Source organism: Ambystoma mexicanum, chromosome 4p (assembly GCF_040938575.1).
Source record: "Ambystoma mexicanum isolate Mex_15411 chromosome 4p, UKY_AmexF1_1, whole genome shotgun sequence".
NCBI classification, from domain to species: domain Eukaryota; kingdom Metazoa; phylum Chordata; class Amphibia; order Caudata; family Ambystomatidae; genus Ambystoma; species Ambystoma mexicanum.
The window spans coordinates 1178299710-1178321259 of record NC_090927.1 but is presented as its reverse complement, the minus strand read 5'-3'; the positions used below and the strand labels follow the sequence as shown (position 1 = coordinate 1178321259).

Here is a 21550-nt window from a genome sequence, read left to right as displayed (position 1 = left end):
AGTCGAAAGAATGTTACAGTTGGTAAGTAACTTGTTCTTTTGTAATTCAAACAGACCACCAACCCTTGAGATGGTTAATGCAGATGAAGGGGGAGAATCCTAAGTTAAGATGGTCAATAAACCTTCAGGGGTTTGATTTTTCCTTTAGAACATAGGATATAATCATCAAAATGCTGATGGTCTCTCCAGAAAGTATGACCGACTGGAGTAGGGACATTCATCCAGGACTGGATTTAAATCCTCCTGTCCCTTAGTCTGGGGGGTTGAGGCGAGTGTTGGGGAGAATTCTCAGAAATGAGTAAATTCCCTTCTGCTTTGGTGACCCCAGCTCTTTTTGCTGGACCCAGGGAAGTCTTAGGTTTCTCAAAGGTTTAAATACCTTCTCTTGGTGAAAAACTGTTTCCAATAGCAGTGAAGAGAAATTGACTTTACTTACATTTTGTAACTTTCTAGACCCAGCACACACTATCTTACCATAGGGTGCTGGAGGGGTTACTTAGTATCCCCTTTGTCTAGTTTCTCATGTAACATTTTTGTTACCCTATCTACAATTAATGGCTAGTGGCAGTAGTTTACATTTTACTACCATTATGTGTTTTTACCACAGGCTGCGTTCGCAGCCACGGTAAGGCACCCAAGGGTGCCCATTTCGTCAAAATGGCCCTGGTCTTCTTTTTTTGCCATTTCTTGTCGGGAAGGTTCTTCTTGAGATTTACTCTGCGCGCCAAACCAGGTTTGGTCCCTTAGTTCGTTTTGTCTGTGGCGGGATTCATGAGTGAAGCCAGCCTCTGGCTCCAGTATGTCATGCAGGGGCAGGAAGTGAGGAAGGTGCCTGAAACTCCCTGTGCTTAATCCCCTTGGTTACAGAAATGCACCCAAAGGTGATTGGACGACTGGCTGTCCAAGGACGGCCACCCTGCTGTGTGATTGACAGCTAGGCTGGAATTAATGGGAGAAACCTGCATAAAAGGCAAGGCTTTTTAGCTTGAAAGGCATAGTCGACCACTGGACGAAAGAATCCGAAGAACTACTTGGAACTCCTGGACTGTTGGTTTGCCCGGTGAAGCCCTGCTGCTGTGCTGAAGCTCCGAATTCGCCCCGACTAGAGAAGCCCTGCAAGGATGACTTCTCTCTTTGAGTTGGTGGGACCAATCGACTCCAAAGTAAGCCCGTCTGGACATCCTCTCAGAGCTGGCTGTACTTCCACTGCTGGAACTGAAGTGCAGGGAGAGGAACACCAGATTGTGTGTGTTACTTTTAAGTCGGACCCGAGCACTAGGAAGATCCTCTGGGCTTCCCTGATGCTGGACTGACCAAGCCTGAGCCACCTCAACAGAGTGCTGGACACCAGCTGCGAGGAAAGTCTGAAGTGGTATCCGAGAACCGCAGTGTTGATATTTGCTTTCAGACACGAGGAGCTGAAACACTGAAAAACCGCTGATTCGAAGTTTGCCTATTGCTGCCGCTGACCTTCCCATTGTGGAGCAGGAATCTCCTGACGTCCCTCCCTCTTGTCCCCATGACTGAGGCTCAGGAACAGGATCTTCAGAGCTGCACAGGAACAGAAGCCAGCTGGAACCATCTCTTCTAACCAGAGGTACTGTAAAGTCCAAGAGCATACCTCTTATGTAGCCTTACTTGCTCTCAGTTGAGACCTGTCTTGGATTACCTTGCAGAGTTGCTAAAGCTTTGCCCCTCACAAGCCTCCCAGCTTGTGGCCCTTCAAGTGTTCTACTTTTCTACAAACCTTTCTAAAAACATTGTGCGAGACTTTTTACCTACCTGCAAAGAAGATCTTCAGCTCCCCTTGATATTGTGCAATTAACATTGGCTGTCCTAGCTCCCTGAGAGACTCCTCTTTACCTCTGACATTGTGTTTTGGCCTTTTCCTCAGGAAAGGGTTAACTTGCTGTGCTTTGGACGTTTCTTAAAAGTACTTGCCTGTTCTTGTTCATGAATTACTGTTAACCTTTGTTTTATTCCTCTATTCTATCTTTTACACCTAACTCTGTATTGCTCTAAATGTACCAAATCAATGTCCACAGTGTCCTAGCTATTTAAGTCACCTGAGGGTATATGAAGTGTGTGTCCCATCCCCAATGGGTATCCGCCAATTTAGAGTGTGTTTTGAAGTGTATTTTGTAAATGTTATCTGAAGAAGGCTTATGCAACTGACTGTGAAATTAATAATTGTTTTATCAAGAAACCTTGAGTGTAAGTGTTTATTTGAAAAACTGCTACTGTGAAACTGTCGCAACATTACTGCTCACATTGACCCCTCTTGAGATCAGCCTAGCTGTTCAGCCACACGACCAACCTGTGTAGTTCAGACTTATACCAAAGGTTGGGTCCCTATTGCCAGGAGATCAAGGTGATTGTAGTGCATCCAAAGGGTACTGCATACAATCTTGCCTAACAGACATCCTTCCAAGCCTACAAAGAACAGATCCATTTCCCAGAAGTCCCCAACATGAGGACTGACAAGAGTCGCCTACTGAGACTACTGCCCTTCAACCGAGCCTGAAAAAGGAACTAATGAGCCAAAACTGAGAGGATCCTTTGCTGGCCTTTTGCACAAGAACTGTCACCAGATCCACTGAAGTCCTTCTGTAGCCAAGACCGAGAACGCTGGAGCCATCCTGCAGCAACTGTTTCTTCAACAAAAGGTACTCTCCTACCCCTAGTAAAACTTACCTTTGGGCTGTAGATAGCTTGATCTTGCACCCCTCAAGGTCTGCCATACCTACATTGGTGTGGACCACCCTTGTACTCGAACCCTGCCTTTGAACACTGGTCCTTGGGCCACTCCTACAAGGGAATAAACACCCAGATTCCCTTGCCTGCAATACTGAAGGACTGCTGCTGGACTTTGCTATACTGAAACTTTTTACCCTGCTCTTCCGCCATCCTGCTCCACCTCGGACACGGGTGGCCCAGTGAGCCCCTGACATAAGATAGGGTTGGACTAATTAAGATAGGCAGGAATATAGTTATTAAACGTTTGGAACAGTTTGCATACATGTTTCAGATGCTTTTACTAAGCTAGTTTCTACTACCAATGCAGCTCTATTGTTGCTACAACTGTGGTTTATTGTCCAAAGAATTCTCCAAAGTGACTATATTATTACTGTTTTAAAGTACATACTTGGCTTGTGACTTATCACCTCTACCTTAGGAGTTTTATTTTAAAAAAGGCATTATATACATTAAGTGTATTAGTCTTTTCTTGACCTAAATCTATGCTGAGTTCTTTGTACCTTATTACAGCGCTCCTCCCTCCTTGGAATAAGCCTGACTGCTTGCCATTCTACATAAACCTGTTCAATTATGGTGGGCTTTTCCAAGTTCTGTCACTGACAGCAACTTATGTAAAACTCACCAACAGTTATGCAGAGATCCACGTAAAAGCAGTATACTAATAAATGCACCAGATACCAGTCGGTGGCGGGAGGATGCAAGTCTGCTGGTGGGGTCTCACACACCATTTCATTTCTTTTGTGTCTGACCCATCTGAATCGGTCATGCAAGTTCCGTCCTCTTTCTACCATGTTGCAGAAATATGATTTCTGCTTGTTGATTATTCGCTTTGGCCTATCCAGCGGTCTGCCACCATTTAGATTGCAGATTCCATTTCCCTGCCCCTCCGCCCCCAAACCCGACACCCACTGAGATTGACGTTAAGCTAGTAGACACGCCTTTCAGTCCATTGGTGTCGACCGATCTGAAGGGCGTCCCGGGGAATGCCCTTTCCAGTGGCAGTGACATCACTCGTTTGGGTTGGAAAATCTGCAAGTTCTCCTGGCTGGCCTTTGCAAGCATTCAGGATTGGTGGTCTCTTCCGACTCCTTTCTTCCTAAGCGTTTCCTGTCAACCACGAGGTGGGAGTGCTGTCGAAGTCTTCCCCGAATAAAAGTATATTTAGTGCAACGTAATTGCCCCAACCGGCAAACAGGACTGATATACAAAGCACCTGACCTGGACACGAGAGTAGCTGCATGTGTACCGCCTGCTTCCTGTTTGTCTTTAGAAGAAATATTGTACTGCACTACTTGCGTCGGGGAGAAAGCACATCAAGTGTATATGAAAGGCGACTGTTGATTTAGGAGTACAAGAGACAGTGAGTAACTTCACTTTTCTTCATTCTTTTGCCATGCCTGTTGACCCCTCCCGATTTAAAAAAAAAAAAGTACACGCCTTCCAGGAAGTGCCCTGATGAGGGATGCAAATCGAGACAAATATTGGTCATTATAGATTGCCCATAACCCCACCAGCCTGTCTCACGTTTTTGTGTACACACCTTTTTGTTTCCCTTTAATTTGGGCTGTTACTGCTGCCTTGGTGTACCTCCCGGGACTTCATGGTCTAGTTCATCAAACCTGCTGGGAGTTAACATAATTATGTGGTAATCTTTGAACCTTTGCATTTGTATAGATCCAAAATTAATTTGGGTGCACTGTATAGTAGTGCAATACGTTTGCCTTACACCCCAAGGTAACCCACAATATTAAAAGATTAATAATTAGCCTGTTCTTGGGGGCAATACTGTGGCAACACTGTACCTATTGATTTGTTTCAATTACTTAGTTGTGCCCTTGGAGGAAGACCATGCCCACATAGTGACTTCATAATTTTGTTTTTTTGTTGGCCTACACAGCTGGACATGCAAGTTAGACTGACATTTGTAACCATTCTCTTTCATTAATGCAGAACCAGATTCAGTACCTCAAGCAAGTTCAGCAGCCAAGTGTTGCCCAGCTGAGAACAACCATGGTGGACCCAGCCATCAACTTGTTTTTCCTAAAAATGAAAGGTGAACTGGAACAGACTAAAGACAAACTGGAACAAGCACAAAATGAACTGAGTGCCTGGAAATTTACGCCTGATAGGTAAACAAACCAATACTCCCCAATCAAGACTTCCCTGACAGTCCCACACCAAGAATGCTATGGTGGGACAGAAAAGTACTCTTTCCACTCCAAGACTGACTTTTTTTGAGCCACAGCCACATTATTATCTGTCAAGCTTGTTTATGCTTAATGTTATCAGATGAACCTTATGTTTCAGCTTTTTTCCTTCCCATTGCTTCAGAGGCCTGACAACGTCGGACTTCTCAGAAGAAGTGGCAACCTTCGAAACCAAAACTGGTTCATAACTAGAACATATAGACACTTGCCAAATGGTTCTATTTGAAGACCTTACAGGGGAAAAACAATCTGTGGCACATTGTGTCTGCAGTCAGTTTGGAAATCAACCTAGTGCTTGAAATCATGATTGAACATGTACAATTCTGATAAAAATCAGAGGAATATGCTTCGCTCCTAAACTTGAGCCTAGTGACTTAGAGACTACAAGTCAGTTTTTCCAATAAGACTGTGGACTTCCTGCATACTCACTGAACTGAGTCAAAACGTATATCCTGGGAGTTATGAATTAAATACTGTTTGCTAACACATTTTGAATTTGAAGTGCCTTAACAGTGCCTAACACCAGAGACTGTTCATATTTGAATCGCCAACTGTTAATGGCTTGTGTAGTGTTTATTATAGCCATGAGTTGGTCCAAGCCAATGCATTTTGAAAGATTGGGATTTTTTTTGGACATGGATTAACTTTAAAACACAAAACCGGAGTATGTGCAAGAAGGGTTTTTGAACCCACAAGATTAACTTATTTTAAGCTGTTTAACAGCTAAACTGTATAACCATGCCGTTTGTGTCCAGTTTTTAACATGGTGTTTTCCTGCAGGGCAGTTTTTGTTTTGGTGCACTGATAAATGCTACTTACAACAGGTATGACACATTGTAGCAACAATATTTTTTTGTAATTTGGGTTACTGTACATTTTTATCCAATTCATGAACGGTTTTGTTCTGGAGTTTAAATTAAATATATGCTTTAATAGTCAAAATTGAGGACTACTGCTAGGTGTGCTGTATTGTAAATGTATTTCTGGCAGCTGGATGAACTGACTTTAGTTTGTAGTTTTCAACAGCAGCTTATGTTATTACGGTTACTCATCCTAAGAGGTAAAGGGTAACTTGCCTTGATAAATTCACTCTCCGAACTAGTACTTTGAAAACTTGGATACAGAAGTTTCAGTTTCTTTTTAGAAGCGGTGTGCAGCATTTAGGCACAGGGGACCACTATGGGGTGATGGAGCAGCAAGCAGTAGGTGGGAAATGGGATAGTTTAACTGAACTTCTGTACCAAAAAACTAGAGACCAGAGGGACTTCTCCAGGTCTTCAGACAGGAGAGGTTTCTCGTTTTTCGTTTTCAGCATAGCTTCTATTTTTTTTTAATCAAAGACTGGGTGTGGCGGGAAGCAATCACTTTGTTAATGTGGTTGCATAGTTGACTCACATGCTCTTTCACGTAATGTAGGCGTAAATCATTGCAATATTTGAAATGCTTGGAACAATACGCCATCTGTAAACCTCTCTCCATGGCTGGATTAAGTAAGCTGAATCTGCTTCTGCATTTTTTCAACATTAAATTGGGGTGATCATACAAATTCAGCACACCCTCATTTGGCATCCGACGTGAAATGTTTCATGTTCTTTGCATGCTAATTATGTATATTAGTGGCATGCATAGATGAAAGCATGAGCAGGTCAATAAATGTAACCACAGCCCAGGTGTCTGAGCATTATACAGTAGTTCATTAAATTTCAAAACATGCAGGAGTAGGATGGAATCTGGTGCAAACTATTCCAATGCAGAACTGGCGATGCTATCGGTGACACTGGTTCTAGAATTCAAGAACAGGCACAAATACACATTTGAGGTCCTGGGCTTTTGGTTACCATAAAGCAGTTTAGCATAGCGGATTACTGCTTAAAAAAGGCTGTAATAAGCACAAGAAACCTTTCACATGGGTGCTTTTTCAAAAGTTGACAGGTTCCATTCGAGTTGCTCTGCCGAACATCCCCCCCCTTTTCCATGCTGAGAGTGTGCAGGTGTTCCTGCAACAAGTCTAGAATAAGCACTCTGGTGCATTAAAAAAAAACACGCTGTTGAACCAATATTGAGGCTTAAAAGTGAAGTTTGCATGCAAGAGCAGTATATCGAATGAATCAGTTTTTGGATCAGATAAACTAGCAAATACAATTAACGGGGCGTGCTGTGCAGGAAAAGGCCGATCTTAAGCAAGTTAACACACATTCAAAGATGTAGCCTCCAGTTACTCACTGTGCCTAGGGTCCTAAGTTAGGCTTCACGGATGCCTGAGGAGGTTGACACATGTCTCGGGGTTACTTGTGATCCCATGCAGAAACGATATGAGGTAGCCGTTGATACCCGACTGCTCTTAACTGCTGATACTAAGGCTGATTTCCATGCCTTTTCTCTGATTCTTTAAGGGCACAAATGAGCTTAAAAAGATGCAATGGCAAGCGACCCAAGGCATTCCCAAATGTTAACTTTGATTCAAACGTTTCCACCTCTGACTTTATGGTTGTTTTATCACTAATTGATGAATGCAAGCCAAGATGATTTTTAACATCTATTAAGGCGCAAGGAATGTGGGAGAGGTGCTGAGATGCAAGTATTGCAGCATGTTATGCGCAACTGTTTGGCAGTACGTTTAGCAGTACTTCATGTCTTTTCCACATTTCTCTCGTTATGTGCAAGTTGATTGTTGGCAACAGAATGTTCAAGCTTAAAGCAGTGTGCTGTGTTCAGATTTTGAGATAGGGTCTTAAAGCAGAGCTTTGATCACGTTTTGCCGTGGAAGTGTTTCACCATCTACTTCAGAATTTTTTCCAGTAAAATGTTTATTTTATTTATTTATTTTTTTTGGCAGTAGACCATTCTCTTCTGCTGTGAAGTATTTTTAAGCAGGCTGCAATTTAATTTTAACTTTTGACCAAGTATATCTTTGCACCTCAAAGTTAAAGTATATTTCAAGGCCGAGCCAATCGTGTTATTAGGAGGCAAACGTACTTGTGTATTAATTCTGCACGTCACTACATATATAGGTTCTCCCATCCTCGAAACTTTATTAAAATTCAAAAACGATACCAGCCTCTGTGAAGGAATCTTCACAACTCCCAACAGTGTGAAAACTCTTTGCAAGATGGAGAAATAAATGGCTATCTAGTTTTTCCAAAACAAACTAGAGCAATTTTGATTTTTCGAGGTAAATAGTTTGCGATTTCTGAAATGTGAAAAGACACTGTAAAAAAAGGCTTGTTGCTTAAAGGTCCCAATCTGGCCTTGAGACCCACAATGCACGGCAGCCTTAACGTTCCAATCTGAGCGAAAGAAGTCTGAACACTTGCTCAGCTTTTTAGCTTTTTAAAATGCCTGCTAAACTAGTGTAGAAGCGGTTTTGTTAACTCCTCTGATATTTCCCTTTGCAAAAGTTTTCTTGTGCAGGGAAATTACCCTTTTACCTGCTACTTTTGTGTTTTTTTCTTATGCTGGCTTTTTGCCTTTTGTTCCTGTGGCACTTTTCAGTAAATGTGCCTCCTGCAGTATTAAGTAAATGACATCTTGCAGTGTGCACGGTCTGTGTTCCCGACAGTCCCATTATTGGAGTTTCCCATATCAAGAAAACATGCCATATAGACGTTTGAAGGAAAGGGAAGGAGGGAATCCTGCTCAAAACAAGGCTGATTGCATCATTGTCATTTTAAGGTTTCCTTTGCTGTGTGACCCAGATGATCAAAAAGTTCAATAAGGAAGATTTATTTTTCATTGTTACTCTTAAAGCCTTTTGACATTGTCATTACAACACTGGCTATGTCACTGCAAGTATTGCTCATTGTGTAGCCTTGACATCAAAATTATCTGATTCAAATGATTGGTCGACATAGATCCACATATTTTGCATATGACTTTGCATAGGGCCTTGATATTGAGAAATGCAAAATGGTTTTACTTTGGATTCTGTCTTGTGTTCAGTCCAGTGGTAGCTTTCTAAACCAAGGCATACCGGTTTCCTATAAGCATTCCCTGGCTCAATTAGTGGTAGCAGTGTTTGAGCACTTGTGGTCACCTCCTAGGAAGGGTTCGTGGTAGAAATTAACAGAGTAACACTCACTTTGACTAAACATATGTCAACACAGGTAACAGCCAAAATTAAGGTAGTTTAATGATTTGTACCGGTTAAAGAAAATACATGTAGTCCAGACCAGTTTGAGCTTCTTTTGGGCTTGACCTTACTTGTTCAGGTTAACTGATGCCTTGATGCACAATTTGACGGGTTGTGCCTCCAGGAGTACTTAAGACTTGCATAGCCGCAATTCAGTCCCTAAAAGGAGTAATGGAAGAGGATGACTTGCATCTGATTAGCTGAATGGGATTACCGATCCTGATGTTGAGCAGTTCCAAAATGGTAAGTAGAAGACCCAGTGTTCTAAGTATTGCCAATTGTTGGATTGGATATTATTTTACTATCATTCAGGTTTTGGGGTCATTCCGAGTGACATTCTGGAAGCGGTCTGAGTGCTGAGAACCTCGCACAGTGTTTCTTTGACTATTTCGGGAATGCTGACATGCCTCTGGTCCTCGCATGGTTCATGTGATGTGGTGTTGCAGCAGTTGCTCTTGTTGAGACCAAGGGTCTTTATTGGTGCTGGCTCTGGGCCCAAGTGCAGCACAGCTGCTGGTGCTGTCGTGCAGTATAGGTGTGTTAGGCAAGAATTGATGTAGTAACCCTATGGGAGACTACACAGCCCTTGTCCTTTGTATTAGGTAATCCACGTATTCGTATAGGCCCGTACTACACAAGTTGGTAGTGTGAGCAGCCAAACCTATCTCAAGAGGGATAAATGTAGAGCTGTAGCAATGAAATCCACAAATACGAGTAGCCAAGTAACACTTCAGTCAAGGTTTTTAGTTAAAATAATTCTTTAACAGTCGTTTTCAAAGAAGCATTCTATAAAAAGGTCAACATGTAGCATATTAATACACTTTAAATTACTTTTCCAGATTGCTTCTTACACACTTCCTACACTCCGAGATGACTTCACTAACTAGGACACTAATTGCATTTATATATCACCAGTACACTTTGTAGATTCTGAGATTTGCATAAAAAAAGTTTGGAGGAAGGAACAAGGTTAAACAGGTTCTCGGAGCATGTGCACACTTTAAATATTCCAAATGAAGTCTAGATAAAAACCTTTCCCAGCAATATTAGTTTAAAACCAATGCATCACCTATGGGGGACAGTAAGTATCAAACTCAAAACGAATAGAAGAATCTGCAGGGAGCCAGGACAGCCAAAGTCAATTGGAGCAAAGTCTATGGAACTGAGGCACTTCTTAGATACTAAAAGTCTTGCACAGAGTTAGTTTGTTGAAGAAAAATCACTTACGGGTCACACGCTGTTAGACTTGTGAAGGTTAGAGCTGAAATCAACTCTAGAATAGCAGCTACTGCAAGTCTCAACTGAGGAGAGCAGGCTACAGACACTGAGGTAAGTACCCCAAGTCAGAACAGTACTTTTGGTTAGAAGAAGTGAGGTCCAGCTGGCTTCTGTCTGGTTGCAGCAATGCAGATCCTGTGATCCTGGGCCTCCGTTGTGGGGACAAGAGGGAGGACGTCTGGGGACTCCAGCGGCGGCAGCTACGGGCTCTTTTTGTAGCACCACCGCAGATCTTAGATACAGGTTGGGCTTCCTTCAGTCCTTGAGTCCTGCACTCTGGTGAGGGGACTCAAGATCTGGTCGTCCTGCTTCTGGAGGGTCCTGGGGGGACTCCCAGAGCTTCTGGCCGGATCAGACGTTGCACTAGACTACGGATTTCTTGACCCATGGCACTCTGTTCCTGCAGCAGTACAGCCAGTCGGACAAGGTTGTCCAGTGGAGTTCGTCTCAGGGTCAGTTGGTCCCACTAAACCAAGGGACAAAGTCGTCCCTTCCGGAGCGTCTTGTCGATCAGAAAATGAGTTTCAGCTCAGCAGCAGGACTTTACCGGGCAGTTCAACGGTCCAGGAGGATGCCGCAAGCTTCGTTCAGTTCCTTCGTCGTGTTCTTTCCAGTGGTCGACTGTCTTCAGTCCCAAAACCCTTGCCTTTTAGGCAGGTTTCTCCCATTCATGCACAGCCTAGCTGTCACTCAAACAGCAGGTTGTCCTCTAAGGATAGCCAGCCAGCCAGGACTGGGTGCATTCAGGCTTTCCAAAAAACAAAGGACGGGGGAGTTTCGGTAACCTCCCTCACTTCCTGCCCTTCCAGACACACTGGAGCCATAGTTGGGTTTCAGTTCTGAAGCCCGCAAAAGGAACAAAGGGCTCAAATCTGGTCTGGCGCGCAAAGTAAAACCCAAGAAAGACCTCACAAACGGAAAAAGGCAAAAAAAAAGACCACTGTGGCCATTTTTACTAAATGTTCACCCATGGGTCCTATACTGCAGCTGAGGATTCAGCCTGCGGTAGAAAAGCACAATGGTAGGAACATTAAACCACTGCCACCAGCCATTTAAAGTAGTGAGGGTAACATACAAAATGTTAAAGTAGGAAAAAGGGCTACTGAGTAACCCCCAGCACTCCACATAATGTGGTGTGCTGAACCTACAAAGAGAGAAGGTAACTAAAGTCAATTTAATTTCACTATTCTTGGGCACAGTAGTTCACACAAGAAAAGGTATTTAAAGCTTATGAGAAATGTAAAGAATTTCTTTGACACTCCACTGAAGGTGCTGTCACCATACAAAACGTAGATGCCTATGGAGTTTGTCAGACACCAAAAACAAAGGAAACCCATCCGAATCGGGCCCAAACACATGAGAAAAAGGGCTCACTCGCTCCAGGGTTAAAATTAAAAAGTCCTAAAGTCCAGCAAACCAGCTGGGGGTCTCTAAGCTTGAAGGGAATTGGCACTAAAATGAGAATTCTCCCTAGCAAGGTTTCAAACTTGCCAAAGGTGCACTTCTGCAGCAAGTGGTTCCTATCAGGTGACCCGATTTTTATTTCCCTTGTTTTACTTGGGTAGTCACCGTTCTTTGTCTCAGGTAGAAAACACAAGCTTCAAGCTCTGTTGGTTGCCAGTACTCTTGTTTTCTGGTGCTTTTACCTCCGTTTATGCAGAGATGAGCAGGAAGGGCTTTCCAGGCACGTAAAAGCACAGTGGCTGCCACCACCATGCAGAGCTACTCTGTCAGAAACCATCTTGGTAAAGGGCTATGACCAGCAGAGCTGCCTCACAATACCTCATGGATTGGTGCCCTATTCATTGCTTCAAGACTCAACCCCGCCACGTTCAACAATGCAAGGATGCAGAACCCTTGTTTAAACCTAACTTATGGGAGCACTGAGAGGTTGCACAGCTCCCAGGTCACTTGATTGCATCTATTGAAACTTTTGTCGGCCACCAAGTCACTGGGCGTACTCCTGCGTCCCGTCCCCTTTCCTCCATACTTGTGGGACATTCCGTCCTTCGGGACGGGACCGGAGCACTTTTGTCAAAAGGCATCAAAACATTTATTTTTGTCCTTTTATTTTTACGTGGGGCCACAGCACATGGCCGTAACCCTGCCCTCTTGAGCTCAACCCAGAGCACCGTCCTTCAGTCCTTTTCTCCACGCGGTCGGGGCCGGACGCACTAGCATCTCTGGGAAATTCTTTTTATTCTTTGTCCTTCCGGCTCTGGTTCCACAGTGTATGCCGGAGCGTCTGGGATTCATATCCTGTGAACACCGTTTTGCAAGGCGGATCCCCACTTTTATCTGGAGTGTCTAGGCCCGGAACAGCGTTGCTACTCGTGCTTTTATTGTGACTCACTTTCCGTCCGGGCACTCCAGCGTCATCTTGTCCGGTGGGAGGAGGTGTTTTAACGCGTTCCTCCACCACATTTGCAGCTCTTCATTGACAATAAAAAGAAACGCTCTGTGAGTTCTTTCCTTTTCAGTGTGCCCCGGCCAAGGGACTCCTTCTCGGGGTCTTCCAGGACTAGCAGGGGCTCAAGTAGCTCTTCTGCCAGGGGTATCCCCGAGGTGTCCCGAAGGGGCCTAATAGTCTCATCGGACCTTCCTCCAAGGGTCCCCGCAGTGGGCTTGGCAAAACCGGACATTCTTCCGAGGTTCCCCGTTTGGGGGCTAAAGTTGAGCCCTGTTCATCTGTGGCTCTGGGTACTGGGTTCGCCCTGAGCTCTCAGTTTCGGGAGCTTTCCACACACAGTCTCGGCTTGAGGCCCCTCTTGAGGGAGCTAAACGTACCCGGTTCCAGCCCGAGGTTCCCCCTCCTTGGGGCTAAATCCAATACTGGCAGAATTGAGGTATCCTCTTCGAGGGTCCTGGTGGTGAGGTATATCCAACCTTCTCAGGGTCGTGGTGGTGCTAGTTCTGTCGAGGGAGGCAAAGAAGGCGGTCATGCACCACAGGCCTTTTATTACCGGCTCTGCCAAGGTTCCTCCACCGGAGGATAATACTGGGGCAGTTCCTAAGGTGTCCAGTTAACACCCTAGATCTGCCAGTACCGGCTCTGCCGAGGGTCCTTGCTTCAAGGCTAAAATGTCACATAAGGCCCCTGACTCCCCTGAGGAGACCATTGCCTCACTTTCTCCTGTGACGTAATTCACCTCAGTCGTTGACAAAATGGAGGCCCAACCTCTGCGGACAACTGCAGCCATTTTGACTACCTCTTGTACGCCAATGTTCACTAAGGCTGGGGTGCGGGGGGAGGGACTTCTTTTGGGGCAGATTAGCCTTTTCCACACCATTTGGATAACAACCCGTTCCGCCCTTCAATTGATTGGTATGCTTGGGCACCGCTGCCTCATAGTCTCGCTGCCTCCTGGTTCCACACCCCTGATCTATGCGTTCATGGGGTTATGCCCCTTCCGAGCGGCCTCTGCCCACTCCAATGCCTAGATCTTGGTCCGAGGATGCGTTTTGGGGAAATTTCAGACGCCCATGCATTCTGATCCCATGAAGGCATACTTTAAAACATCTGTTTAGGGAAATCTATCCCAGACCTCCTGCTTCGGCAGTTCCTACGCAGGCCCCGATGGTGCCACCTCCTCCACCTCTTCCTGCAGGACCTCCTCCACCAGTTCCTCCTCTGCCTCCACTTTCCCCGATAAAAAAAACATTGGGTGCTCTGCCAGACAACACTTCATGGCCTGAGGCGCCACGTGCAGCGGATCAGTCTTCTGCTCCCGCTTCACTGGATGAGGACTAGGCGGACCAGGACAGCGATGAGCTGCCCGCTCTATTAGAGCATTTCATGACTGGGTGCTGGACATGATGGCCCGGCTTGACATTCCAGTACCTGAGGCCCCTGCCCCGCAGGAGGGGGTGCTTTCTGGAGCCTTTACTCTATCGCCTTAGGAGCGCACCGGCCTGTTCCTCCAGAAGATAGTCTTGGCTGAGGCTCGCAAGGTCTGGGAAAATCTCATTCCGGGCAGCATCTCAAGAGGATTCACGCTCGATATAATCTTCATATCTCGGAGGACATATCTCTGTTGGCTTGTCCGCTCCCATCACTGACAGTGGTGGCAGCAGCCCACCCTCCAGTCCAAGCCGGCCTCTACATCCTCAACTGCAGCGGCCCAAATCCTCTCGAATGAGGACAAACTTCTTAATGCCATTGGCAAAGTCTTTTCCAATTCGGCGTTCCAACTTCGTCAGGCTAACACCGAGCTTATCCTGGTGGCGTCCAATGTCAAGTTGTGGAGGCAGCTAGCAGATTTCTAGGAATGTATTCCTGCTGATAGGTGTGGAGGACTGCAAAGCCGGTTTGTTGGATGCCAATGTGCTGGCACAGGATCTACTGGAGGCTGCTGCACATCACGTAGGTGCCTCTGCTCGAGGTCTTGTGGTTGGGATTGACATCTCCCACCAAGCGTGGCTCCATGCTACAAAGTTCTCAATGGAAGTGCCGAACAAGATGCTAGATCTTCCTTTTGATGGTAAGGAATTGTTCCATTCCTCCACAGAGGAGGAGCTCATGAAGACTAAGGCGAGCACTCAAACAGTCAAGTGTTTCAGTCCTGGTGAAAGCTCTCGCCAAGGCTCCGGTCCCAAACTCAGTCCTTCTCTGGATGCACAGGTTTTCAGGATCGCTGATCTGAGGCTCCGGCTGGCAGGCCCCATCGTAAGCAGCAGCAGCTAGGTGGCCGGGTTTCTCTTGGCCTTCAGCCGCCTCTCCACGGACAGGTAGTCTCCCTGCCGCCAAATCATCCAAATGATTTTTTTTGTCGGTCGCACGAGATTCCGGTGGAAGGACGACTTCTGTCTCATCTGGAGTCGTGGCAGGCCATCACCGAAGACCAATAGACTTTGTCAATCACTTGTGTGGACTTTTGCTTGCCCCTCCCCCACCCTTCAACCCTCCCTTCCAGCAGACTGGGTCACCCTCCCTCAGAGCCGAGGTACAGAAACTTCTAGACCTCAGAGCGGCAGAGGTTATTCCCCTCAGGGAGCAAGGGGGAGGGCTACTACGCCTGTATGTTCAGTGCACAAACCCAACCAGTTTGGCCTGCGCACTAGCCTCTATTTTTCCCAGTTCAATCTTTATCTTGCCCGAGAGAAATTCAAGATGGTCACGCCTTGCCAGATAAAGTCCTCTCTTCGAAAGAGTGACTGGCTCAGCCTGGTAGACCTCCAGGATGCATACATGCACCTTCTGATTTGGAGCCCGCATCAAAAATATCTGTGGTTCTCAGTGGGTGCGGAACACTGCCACTTTCGTGAACTCCCTTTTGGTCTCACCTGGGCGCTGCGTGTCTTTACGAAGATTGACGGTCATCGCAGCTTTCTTCAGACTGCAGGCGGCTTATGTATATCCATACTAGACGATTGGCTCCTGTGCAGTCCTTGCCCACAGATGGCCTTGACCAATCTTCAGTCTCTCCTTCTACTCCTGTTCTTCTTGGGCTGTCAGTGAATTGGCGGAAATCGTCCATGACGGTGTCTCAAGACTTGATCTTCCTGGGTTTCCGTTGGAATACAGTCAGTACCAAGGTGTTTCTAACAGCGGACAGGATTGCAGACCTATTGCCCACGTGTCGGCTCTTCCTCAGTCCTCGCACATGCCAGCCTGGTGGTTGCAAACACTTCTGGGTCTCATGGCCTCTTGCGTGCTAGCTTTACCTCATGCATGTCTGAAGATGAGGCACACTCAGCTGGCTCTCCGGAGCTGCTGGTCTCGGGCATCGGAAGTGGATTCCAAGATGATTCCAGTTCCATCCTGCATGACAGCAGATCTACAATGGTGGTCCTCGACCAACAACCTTTCGTTGGGGGCTAACTTCCAGGAGCAATGCCCACAAGTGCCTGTTACTACAGACTCATCTCTTCTGGGGTGGGGAGCAACGCTGCGTCTCCTCGAAGTTTTCAACCTATGTATGACGCAGGACATGCAGTTTCATATCAATTACCTGGAACTCTTGGCTGTGTTCCTGGCGCTCAAAGCTTTTCAACCGTCTATCACCAACAGGGTATTCCGAATTCACACAGTGGTGATGTTTTAGATCAACAAGCAGGGCGGCCTCTTTGTGGATCTTGCAATACAAATTTGGTACTGGGCAATTCGGCACAAGGTCTGGCTCCAGGCTGTACACATCCCAGGTCACATCAATGTAAGTGCAGATTCGTCCAGTCGGCAGCCGGTTACGAGTGGGAAATGAACAGTGGTGAACCTCTTTGCAACTTCTACAAACAGGACACTTCCCCTTTATGCATCCTGGGTGACACCCTCGATATTCCGTGGTACAAATTGAAGGCTTACGCCTTCCCTCCATTGCCACTGATTCATTGGTCACTCTGCAAGCTCAGGACTGGATCGAACTGCACTCTCCTGTTCATAGCTCCCCCAATCAGATTGCCGCTGATGCCCAACCACCTTCACCAGAGCAGTAACCAGCTCTGACACCCCTACCCTCAATCATAGCTTGGAGGCCTGGTGCCTGCGATCAGATCTTTAGTGCAGTTCAATCTGTCAAAGACAATATGCGCATTATCCAAGTGGACAGGAAGCCTTCTACGGGTGCCCAAAATAGGAGCAAATGGCTCGGTTTTTGCCACTGGTGCTTAGCTAAACAGCTCGATCCCAGGCATGCTATGGTTGACACTTTTTTATCCTTTGTCTCACACCTGGCAGCTTCTGGCATTCATGTTCTATCTTATTCATATGCCATTGTGTCCTACCTGTCTACGGACAGCTGTTCCTTTTCATTGACTAATCCCAGTCATCAGAAGGCATTTTGCAGGACTTCATCTCTTCTCATCCCAAGTGCACTCCTCATTCACCTCCTTTCTCTCTGATCTACCTTCCCAGGTACAACTTGAGTCCTTCCTCTCCTCTATCTCCTTCTCTACCTGTGGTGTTGCTCAGGGGTCTAACCTCTCGCCCTGGCTTTTCAACCAATACTTGGCAACTGCATTTCCATCTTCTGCTCCAACTTACAATGCTACGCTGACACCAACTCATTTTCAGCCTTCCCTCTGCCACCCCCTCCCCCTCCCTCATCTGTCTAATTGCCATTCAAAATTGGTGGGCCACCAATGATCTCTGTTTAAATGCTAATAAAACTGAGATCCTCCTCATCGGCACACCCTCTCCATCCTTTCCCCTTACTCTCTGGCCTCCCTCCCTTGGCCCTCCTCCTGCCCCTACCTGCGAAGCAAAGAACCTCAGGGTCATCTTTGTCTCCACAATATCCTTCTCACACATCTCTGAAGACTCAAATCTAACTTCTTACTAGACCTGCTCAGAGGTACCTTTCCCTTCCTCTCCTTCCCTCAGAAGCTCATGGTCTATCAAGCTCTGATTCTCTCTAGGCTGGACTACTGTAACAGCCTCTTCCTAAAGCTACCTGCCTCCACTCTCTGCCCTTTACAGCTAATCCATAACAGGACTGCGAGACTTGTCCTTGGCCTCAAGCCCTGGGATCGCATCAAGCACTGAAATCCCTCCACTGGTTCCCAGTGGATGCAAGGATTAAATTTAAAACCCTTTGCATTGTCCACAAGGCTTCCTGGGGCCTGGGTCCAAAATACCTTCAACTATCCCTCTGTAAATACCCCCCCCCCCCCTCTTGAGCCCTTCGCTCCTCTACCTCCCTCAGGGTCAGCCGTTTTTTAAGGAAACGAGCCGGGGGCAGATCTGTCTTCGGCCGGGGCTTCCCTTTGGAACTGCTTCCCTGCCACCCTGAAACTTGAGGAAAACTATCTACGGTTCCAGAAGCTCCTTAAGACCTTCCTCTTCGCATCTGTCTTTGCCACTCTCCTCCCCTGTTCTGCTTTCTCTCTCGGCACTGCCTCACCTGCCAACTGGGCCTTTCGGGCTCAGTTACCTGCCCACCCAGACACCCTCCTGCACTGCCTACCGGCCATCCCTGCACTGGGGCCTGCTGTTATCTGTACCCATACAGTACCCCACCCCCACCCCACTTCTGCACTGATCAGATTTTACCCTATCTGACTTGACCTGCACTTTACCCTTCACTGGCTGCACTACCACTGCTCTTGATCACCTTTATTTATTCATTTATTTATCCACTAACTTATTATTGATCTTGTTTCTCCTATGCTTTGCACTTCTCATATCCCCACATTTTTTTCCCTTGCATTTTCCCCCCTTTCCCATGCACTTGCGTGTTCTCAATGTCACTGGGCCTAGTAAGATCATTTGTTTTTGTTTTCTCCCCTGCTCCCACACCCTTTGCATGGTCACGCTCTGAAACACCTGTGTATGAGCGCGATATAAATAAAATATCATATCATAAGTGTGATTTTAATGTGGTCCTCACAGCTTTATGCCGGAAGCTGTTTGAACCCATGGCCACTACTGATATTTAGTACCTTTCTTGGAAGGTCGCTTTTCTGATTGCAGTAACATCTGCAAGGCGAGTAAGCAAACGCCAAGCGCTTTATGTGGAACATCCATTCCTCACTTTCCACAAGGATGAAGTTGTGCTTTGCACTCTTCCTTCCTAAGGTGCTTACTGACTATCTCCTTACTAGTCTTCTTCCTGAACCCAGCATCTGATGGCGAGCGAGTTCTACACAATTTGGACGTCAGGCGAACCCTGAAGTTTTACCTCGATAGAACGAGTGAACTCAGAAGCTCCTCACAACTCTTACGTTTGGTGACCCTAAATGGAAACCAGCTTCGAAAGCATCTATTTCCCGCTGGATTGCCTTGCGTGTGTTTCAGAGGCCTAGAAGATCCAGGGCCATCAACCACCAAAGGGCAACCATGCACATCTAGTCTGTGGTAAAGTGGCTGCTGTTGGCTTCCTAAAGTATGTTCCTTTGGAGTCCATTGTCAAGGCGGCTAATGTGCGCCTGCCCATCGGCTTTCTGCAAGCATTATTGCTTAGATCTGAGCTCTGGGGCTAATGCCCAATTTGGCCAGACTGTCCTCCAAAAACTTGCTTCAGTGAAGCTGTTTTCCATCCACCCGTACTACCTCCTGGTTGTGCTTGGGTCTCTCCCACAAGTATGGAGGAAAGGTGACGGGACTTAGGAGTATAACAAAGTTGCGCAACTGTAGTGACAATCTTACTTCTAGTCCATAGTCCCCTTTCCTCCATATACCATCCCGCTGTCCCCTCTAAAAAGTATCCTCTATTATTGCTTAAATGGTCTTGGACTTGGCGATGAAGGACTGAAGGGCGAAGCGCGGGGCAGAGCTCAGGAGGGCGGGTTTACAGCCACGTGCTGTGGCCCAGCGTACAAATAAAAGGACAAAAATTACATTTTTGATGCTTTTTGACAAGTGCTCCGGTCCAGTCCCGGAAGACGGAATGTCCCACAAGTATGGAGGAAAGGAGACTATGGACTAGGAGTAAGATGGTCACTACAGTAAGTAACTTTGTTAGTTTTACCTAGCTAGGTCCTTTTTGTCGGTCTCCAGTCATCAAGATGGAGGTTGTTGTAGTTTGCCTCGAAGAACTGAGGTGGTTTTATGACAAGCCCTTGTCCCCTTTGTGTATGTGTGAGGAAGAGTATTTGGCCGCTTCATGTTTACCTGGACAGAGGGCTGCATTCAGCCTGAAACCAGTTATGACTGGCATGTGCAGATGCCTGTCTGGGACATTGTGGATTCCTTCCTTTGGGGGGGGGGGAAGGACCTTTACACAATTAATTAGGATGCTTGGAGGGATTTTCTGCCATTGGCTGACCAACCCCTCTTTGAATTGTGATTGGTGTATGATCGGGTGCAGTCACTCAGTTCACTCATTGACCCCCCCATGTCCATGCACCTGATCTCCAGCTGGATATCTGACCCTGCACTCTGGAAGAACTGTTACTCTAGGATGAATTGAACCGCTACACCAGCACCCTTTAGCACTCCCGATTAATCTGTTGGCGAATCATGCTTCTCAAAAGACGGCTAACCTTACCTTTCCCCTGTGGGACGACTGAATCGCAGCTCCTGACTGAACGCCGCCTCATGCTCCCGACAATGCTTCCATAGCCAGATCTGAAAGTGAAGCTCAAGAGGCCATGCTTCCTTAAATCCTGCAAATGCACTGCCAGGTTCTCCTTCCTGGTTCTTCTGCCGTAGCTGGTCTCTCGCCAGTGTGATTTCCAAATCTCTTCTTGGGGTATCTCCAAGCTTAACCCCCCTCCCCTCCCCCCAACCCACCCTTCATCGAAAGCTGGATCTTGTGACAGAGGACTGGGGAACCCTACATAGACTTCAGTAGACCGCAACACTCGCCTGACCACTCCTCTTGCTCAGAACTGGGAATCAAGAACTCTAAAGTTATTACCAAAGGTCTGGGAGTCGATCGGAATCGGTATGCATCGCTGGAGTCTACTCTGGTAACTAAACCCCTGAAGTAACCGCCAACCTCATCCTGCAGAAGTGCTTTGTCAGTCCCATACGCAATTCTTCAATGCTTTCTTCATCCTTAGACCCCTATTTCGTTTGCTCTAAAATGGAACTCTAGAAACTGCTCCAAGAGCGTTCACACAAAGTTAACACTTTACTGCCAATGACTGCCCCCACCCACTCTACTGGTCACTCTTGAACTTGCCAACCTTAAAAGAAAAGCATTTTCCTTCCCCATTTCTTTTCCAGGAAGGATTCTGAAAGAAACTTTACTTAAAATGATGATCTGCCTGATATATTGTGCCCCCCCCAATTTTGTTAGTGTCAGTGTTTCTTTTTCTCTTTGCTTTTTCAAGATTCTTGTGCTGTTTGCATGAGGACCTTGTATTATTTGGAATTGATTAAATATGTGCACTTTACCTGTGAACCACCTTCTTTGAGTCCGGCTTTGGCTGCTCTGTCATGAATACCATTTATAGAGCCTTGTGAGCCAAACCCAATCAAGGCAGGTAACAGAGCGGTAAGGCTTATATTCGGGACTAGTGCGAGAGGGGTGACTCAGCACTCCAATAATTCTGGTTAAACAGAAGTACAAAAATATACAATGATTTAATTAGGTCTTCAAAATTCACACTGTTATGAAACCTCAAGCGAAGTACTGTAGTACAGCTACTTTAAAACATCTATACATTCACCTTTTTGGGGGTGTGAGTTTCTAGAGAGAACCCAAACACTCTACTGCAAAGACAGTTAAAGCAACAGTTTAGCAGAGCTGTCAGCCTACTTTAAATCACTGTAGGTGGCAAAGTTAGATAGAAAAAC

At 46.3% G+C, this 21550-nt stretch overlaps 1 protein-coding gene across 2 annotated transcripts in view; it reads left to right on the top strand.

The window, feature by feature from the left end:
* Positions 1 to 21550, top strand: part of WTAP (WT1 associated protein) — a 595396-nt gene that overhangs the window by 342179 nt on the left and 231667 nt on the right. For both annotated transcript variants that reach the window (XM_069606821.1, XM_069606823.1), the window contains one exon: positions 4708 to 4886. In XM_069606821.1, the coding sequence (XP_069462922.1) occupies positions 4708 to 4886 (179 nt within the window). The remainder of the gene's footprint in view (positions 1 to 4707; positions 4887 to 21550) is intronic.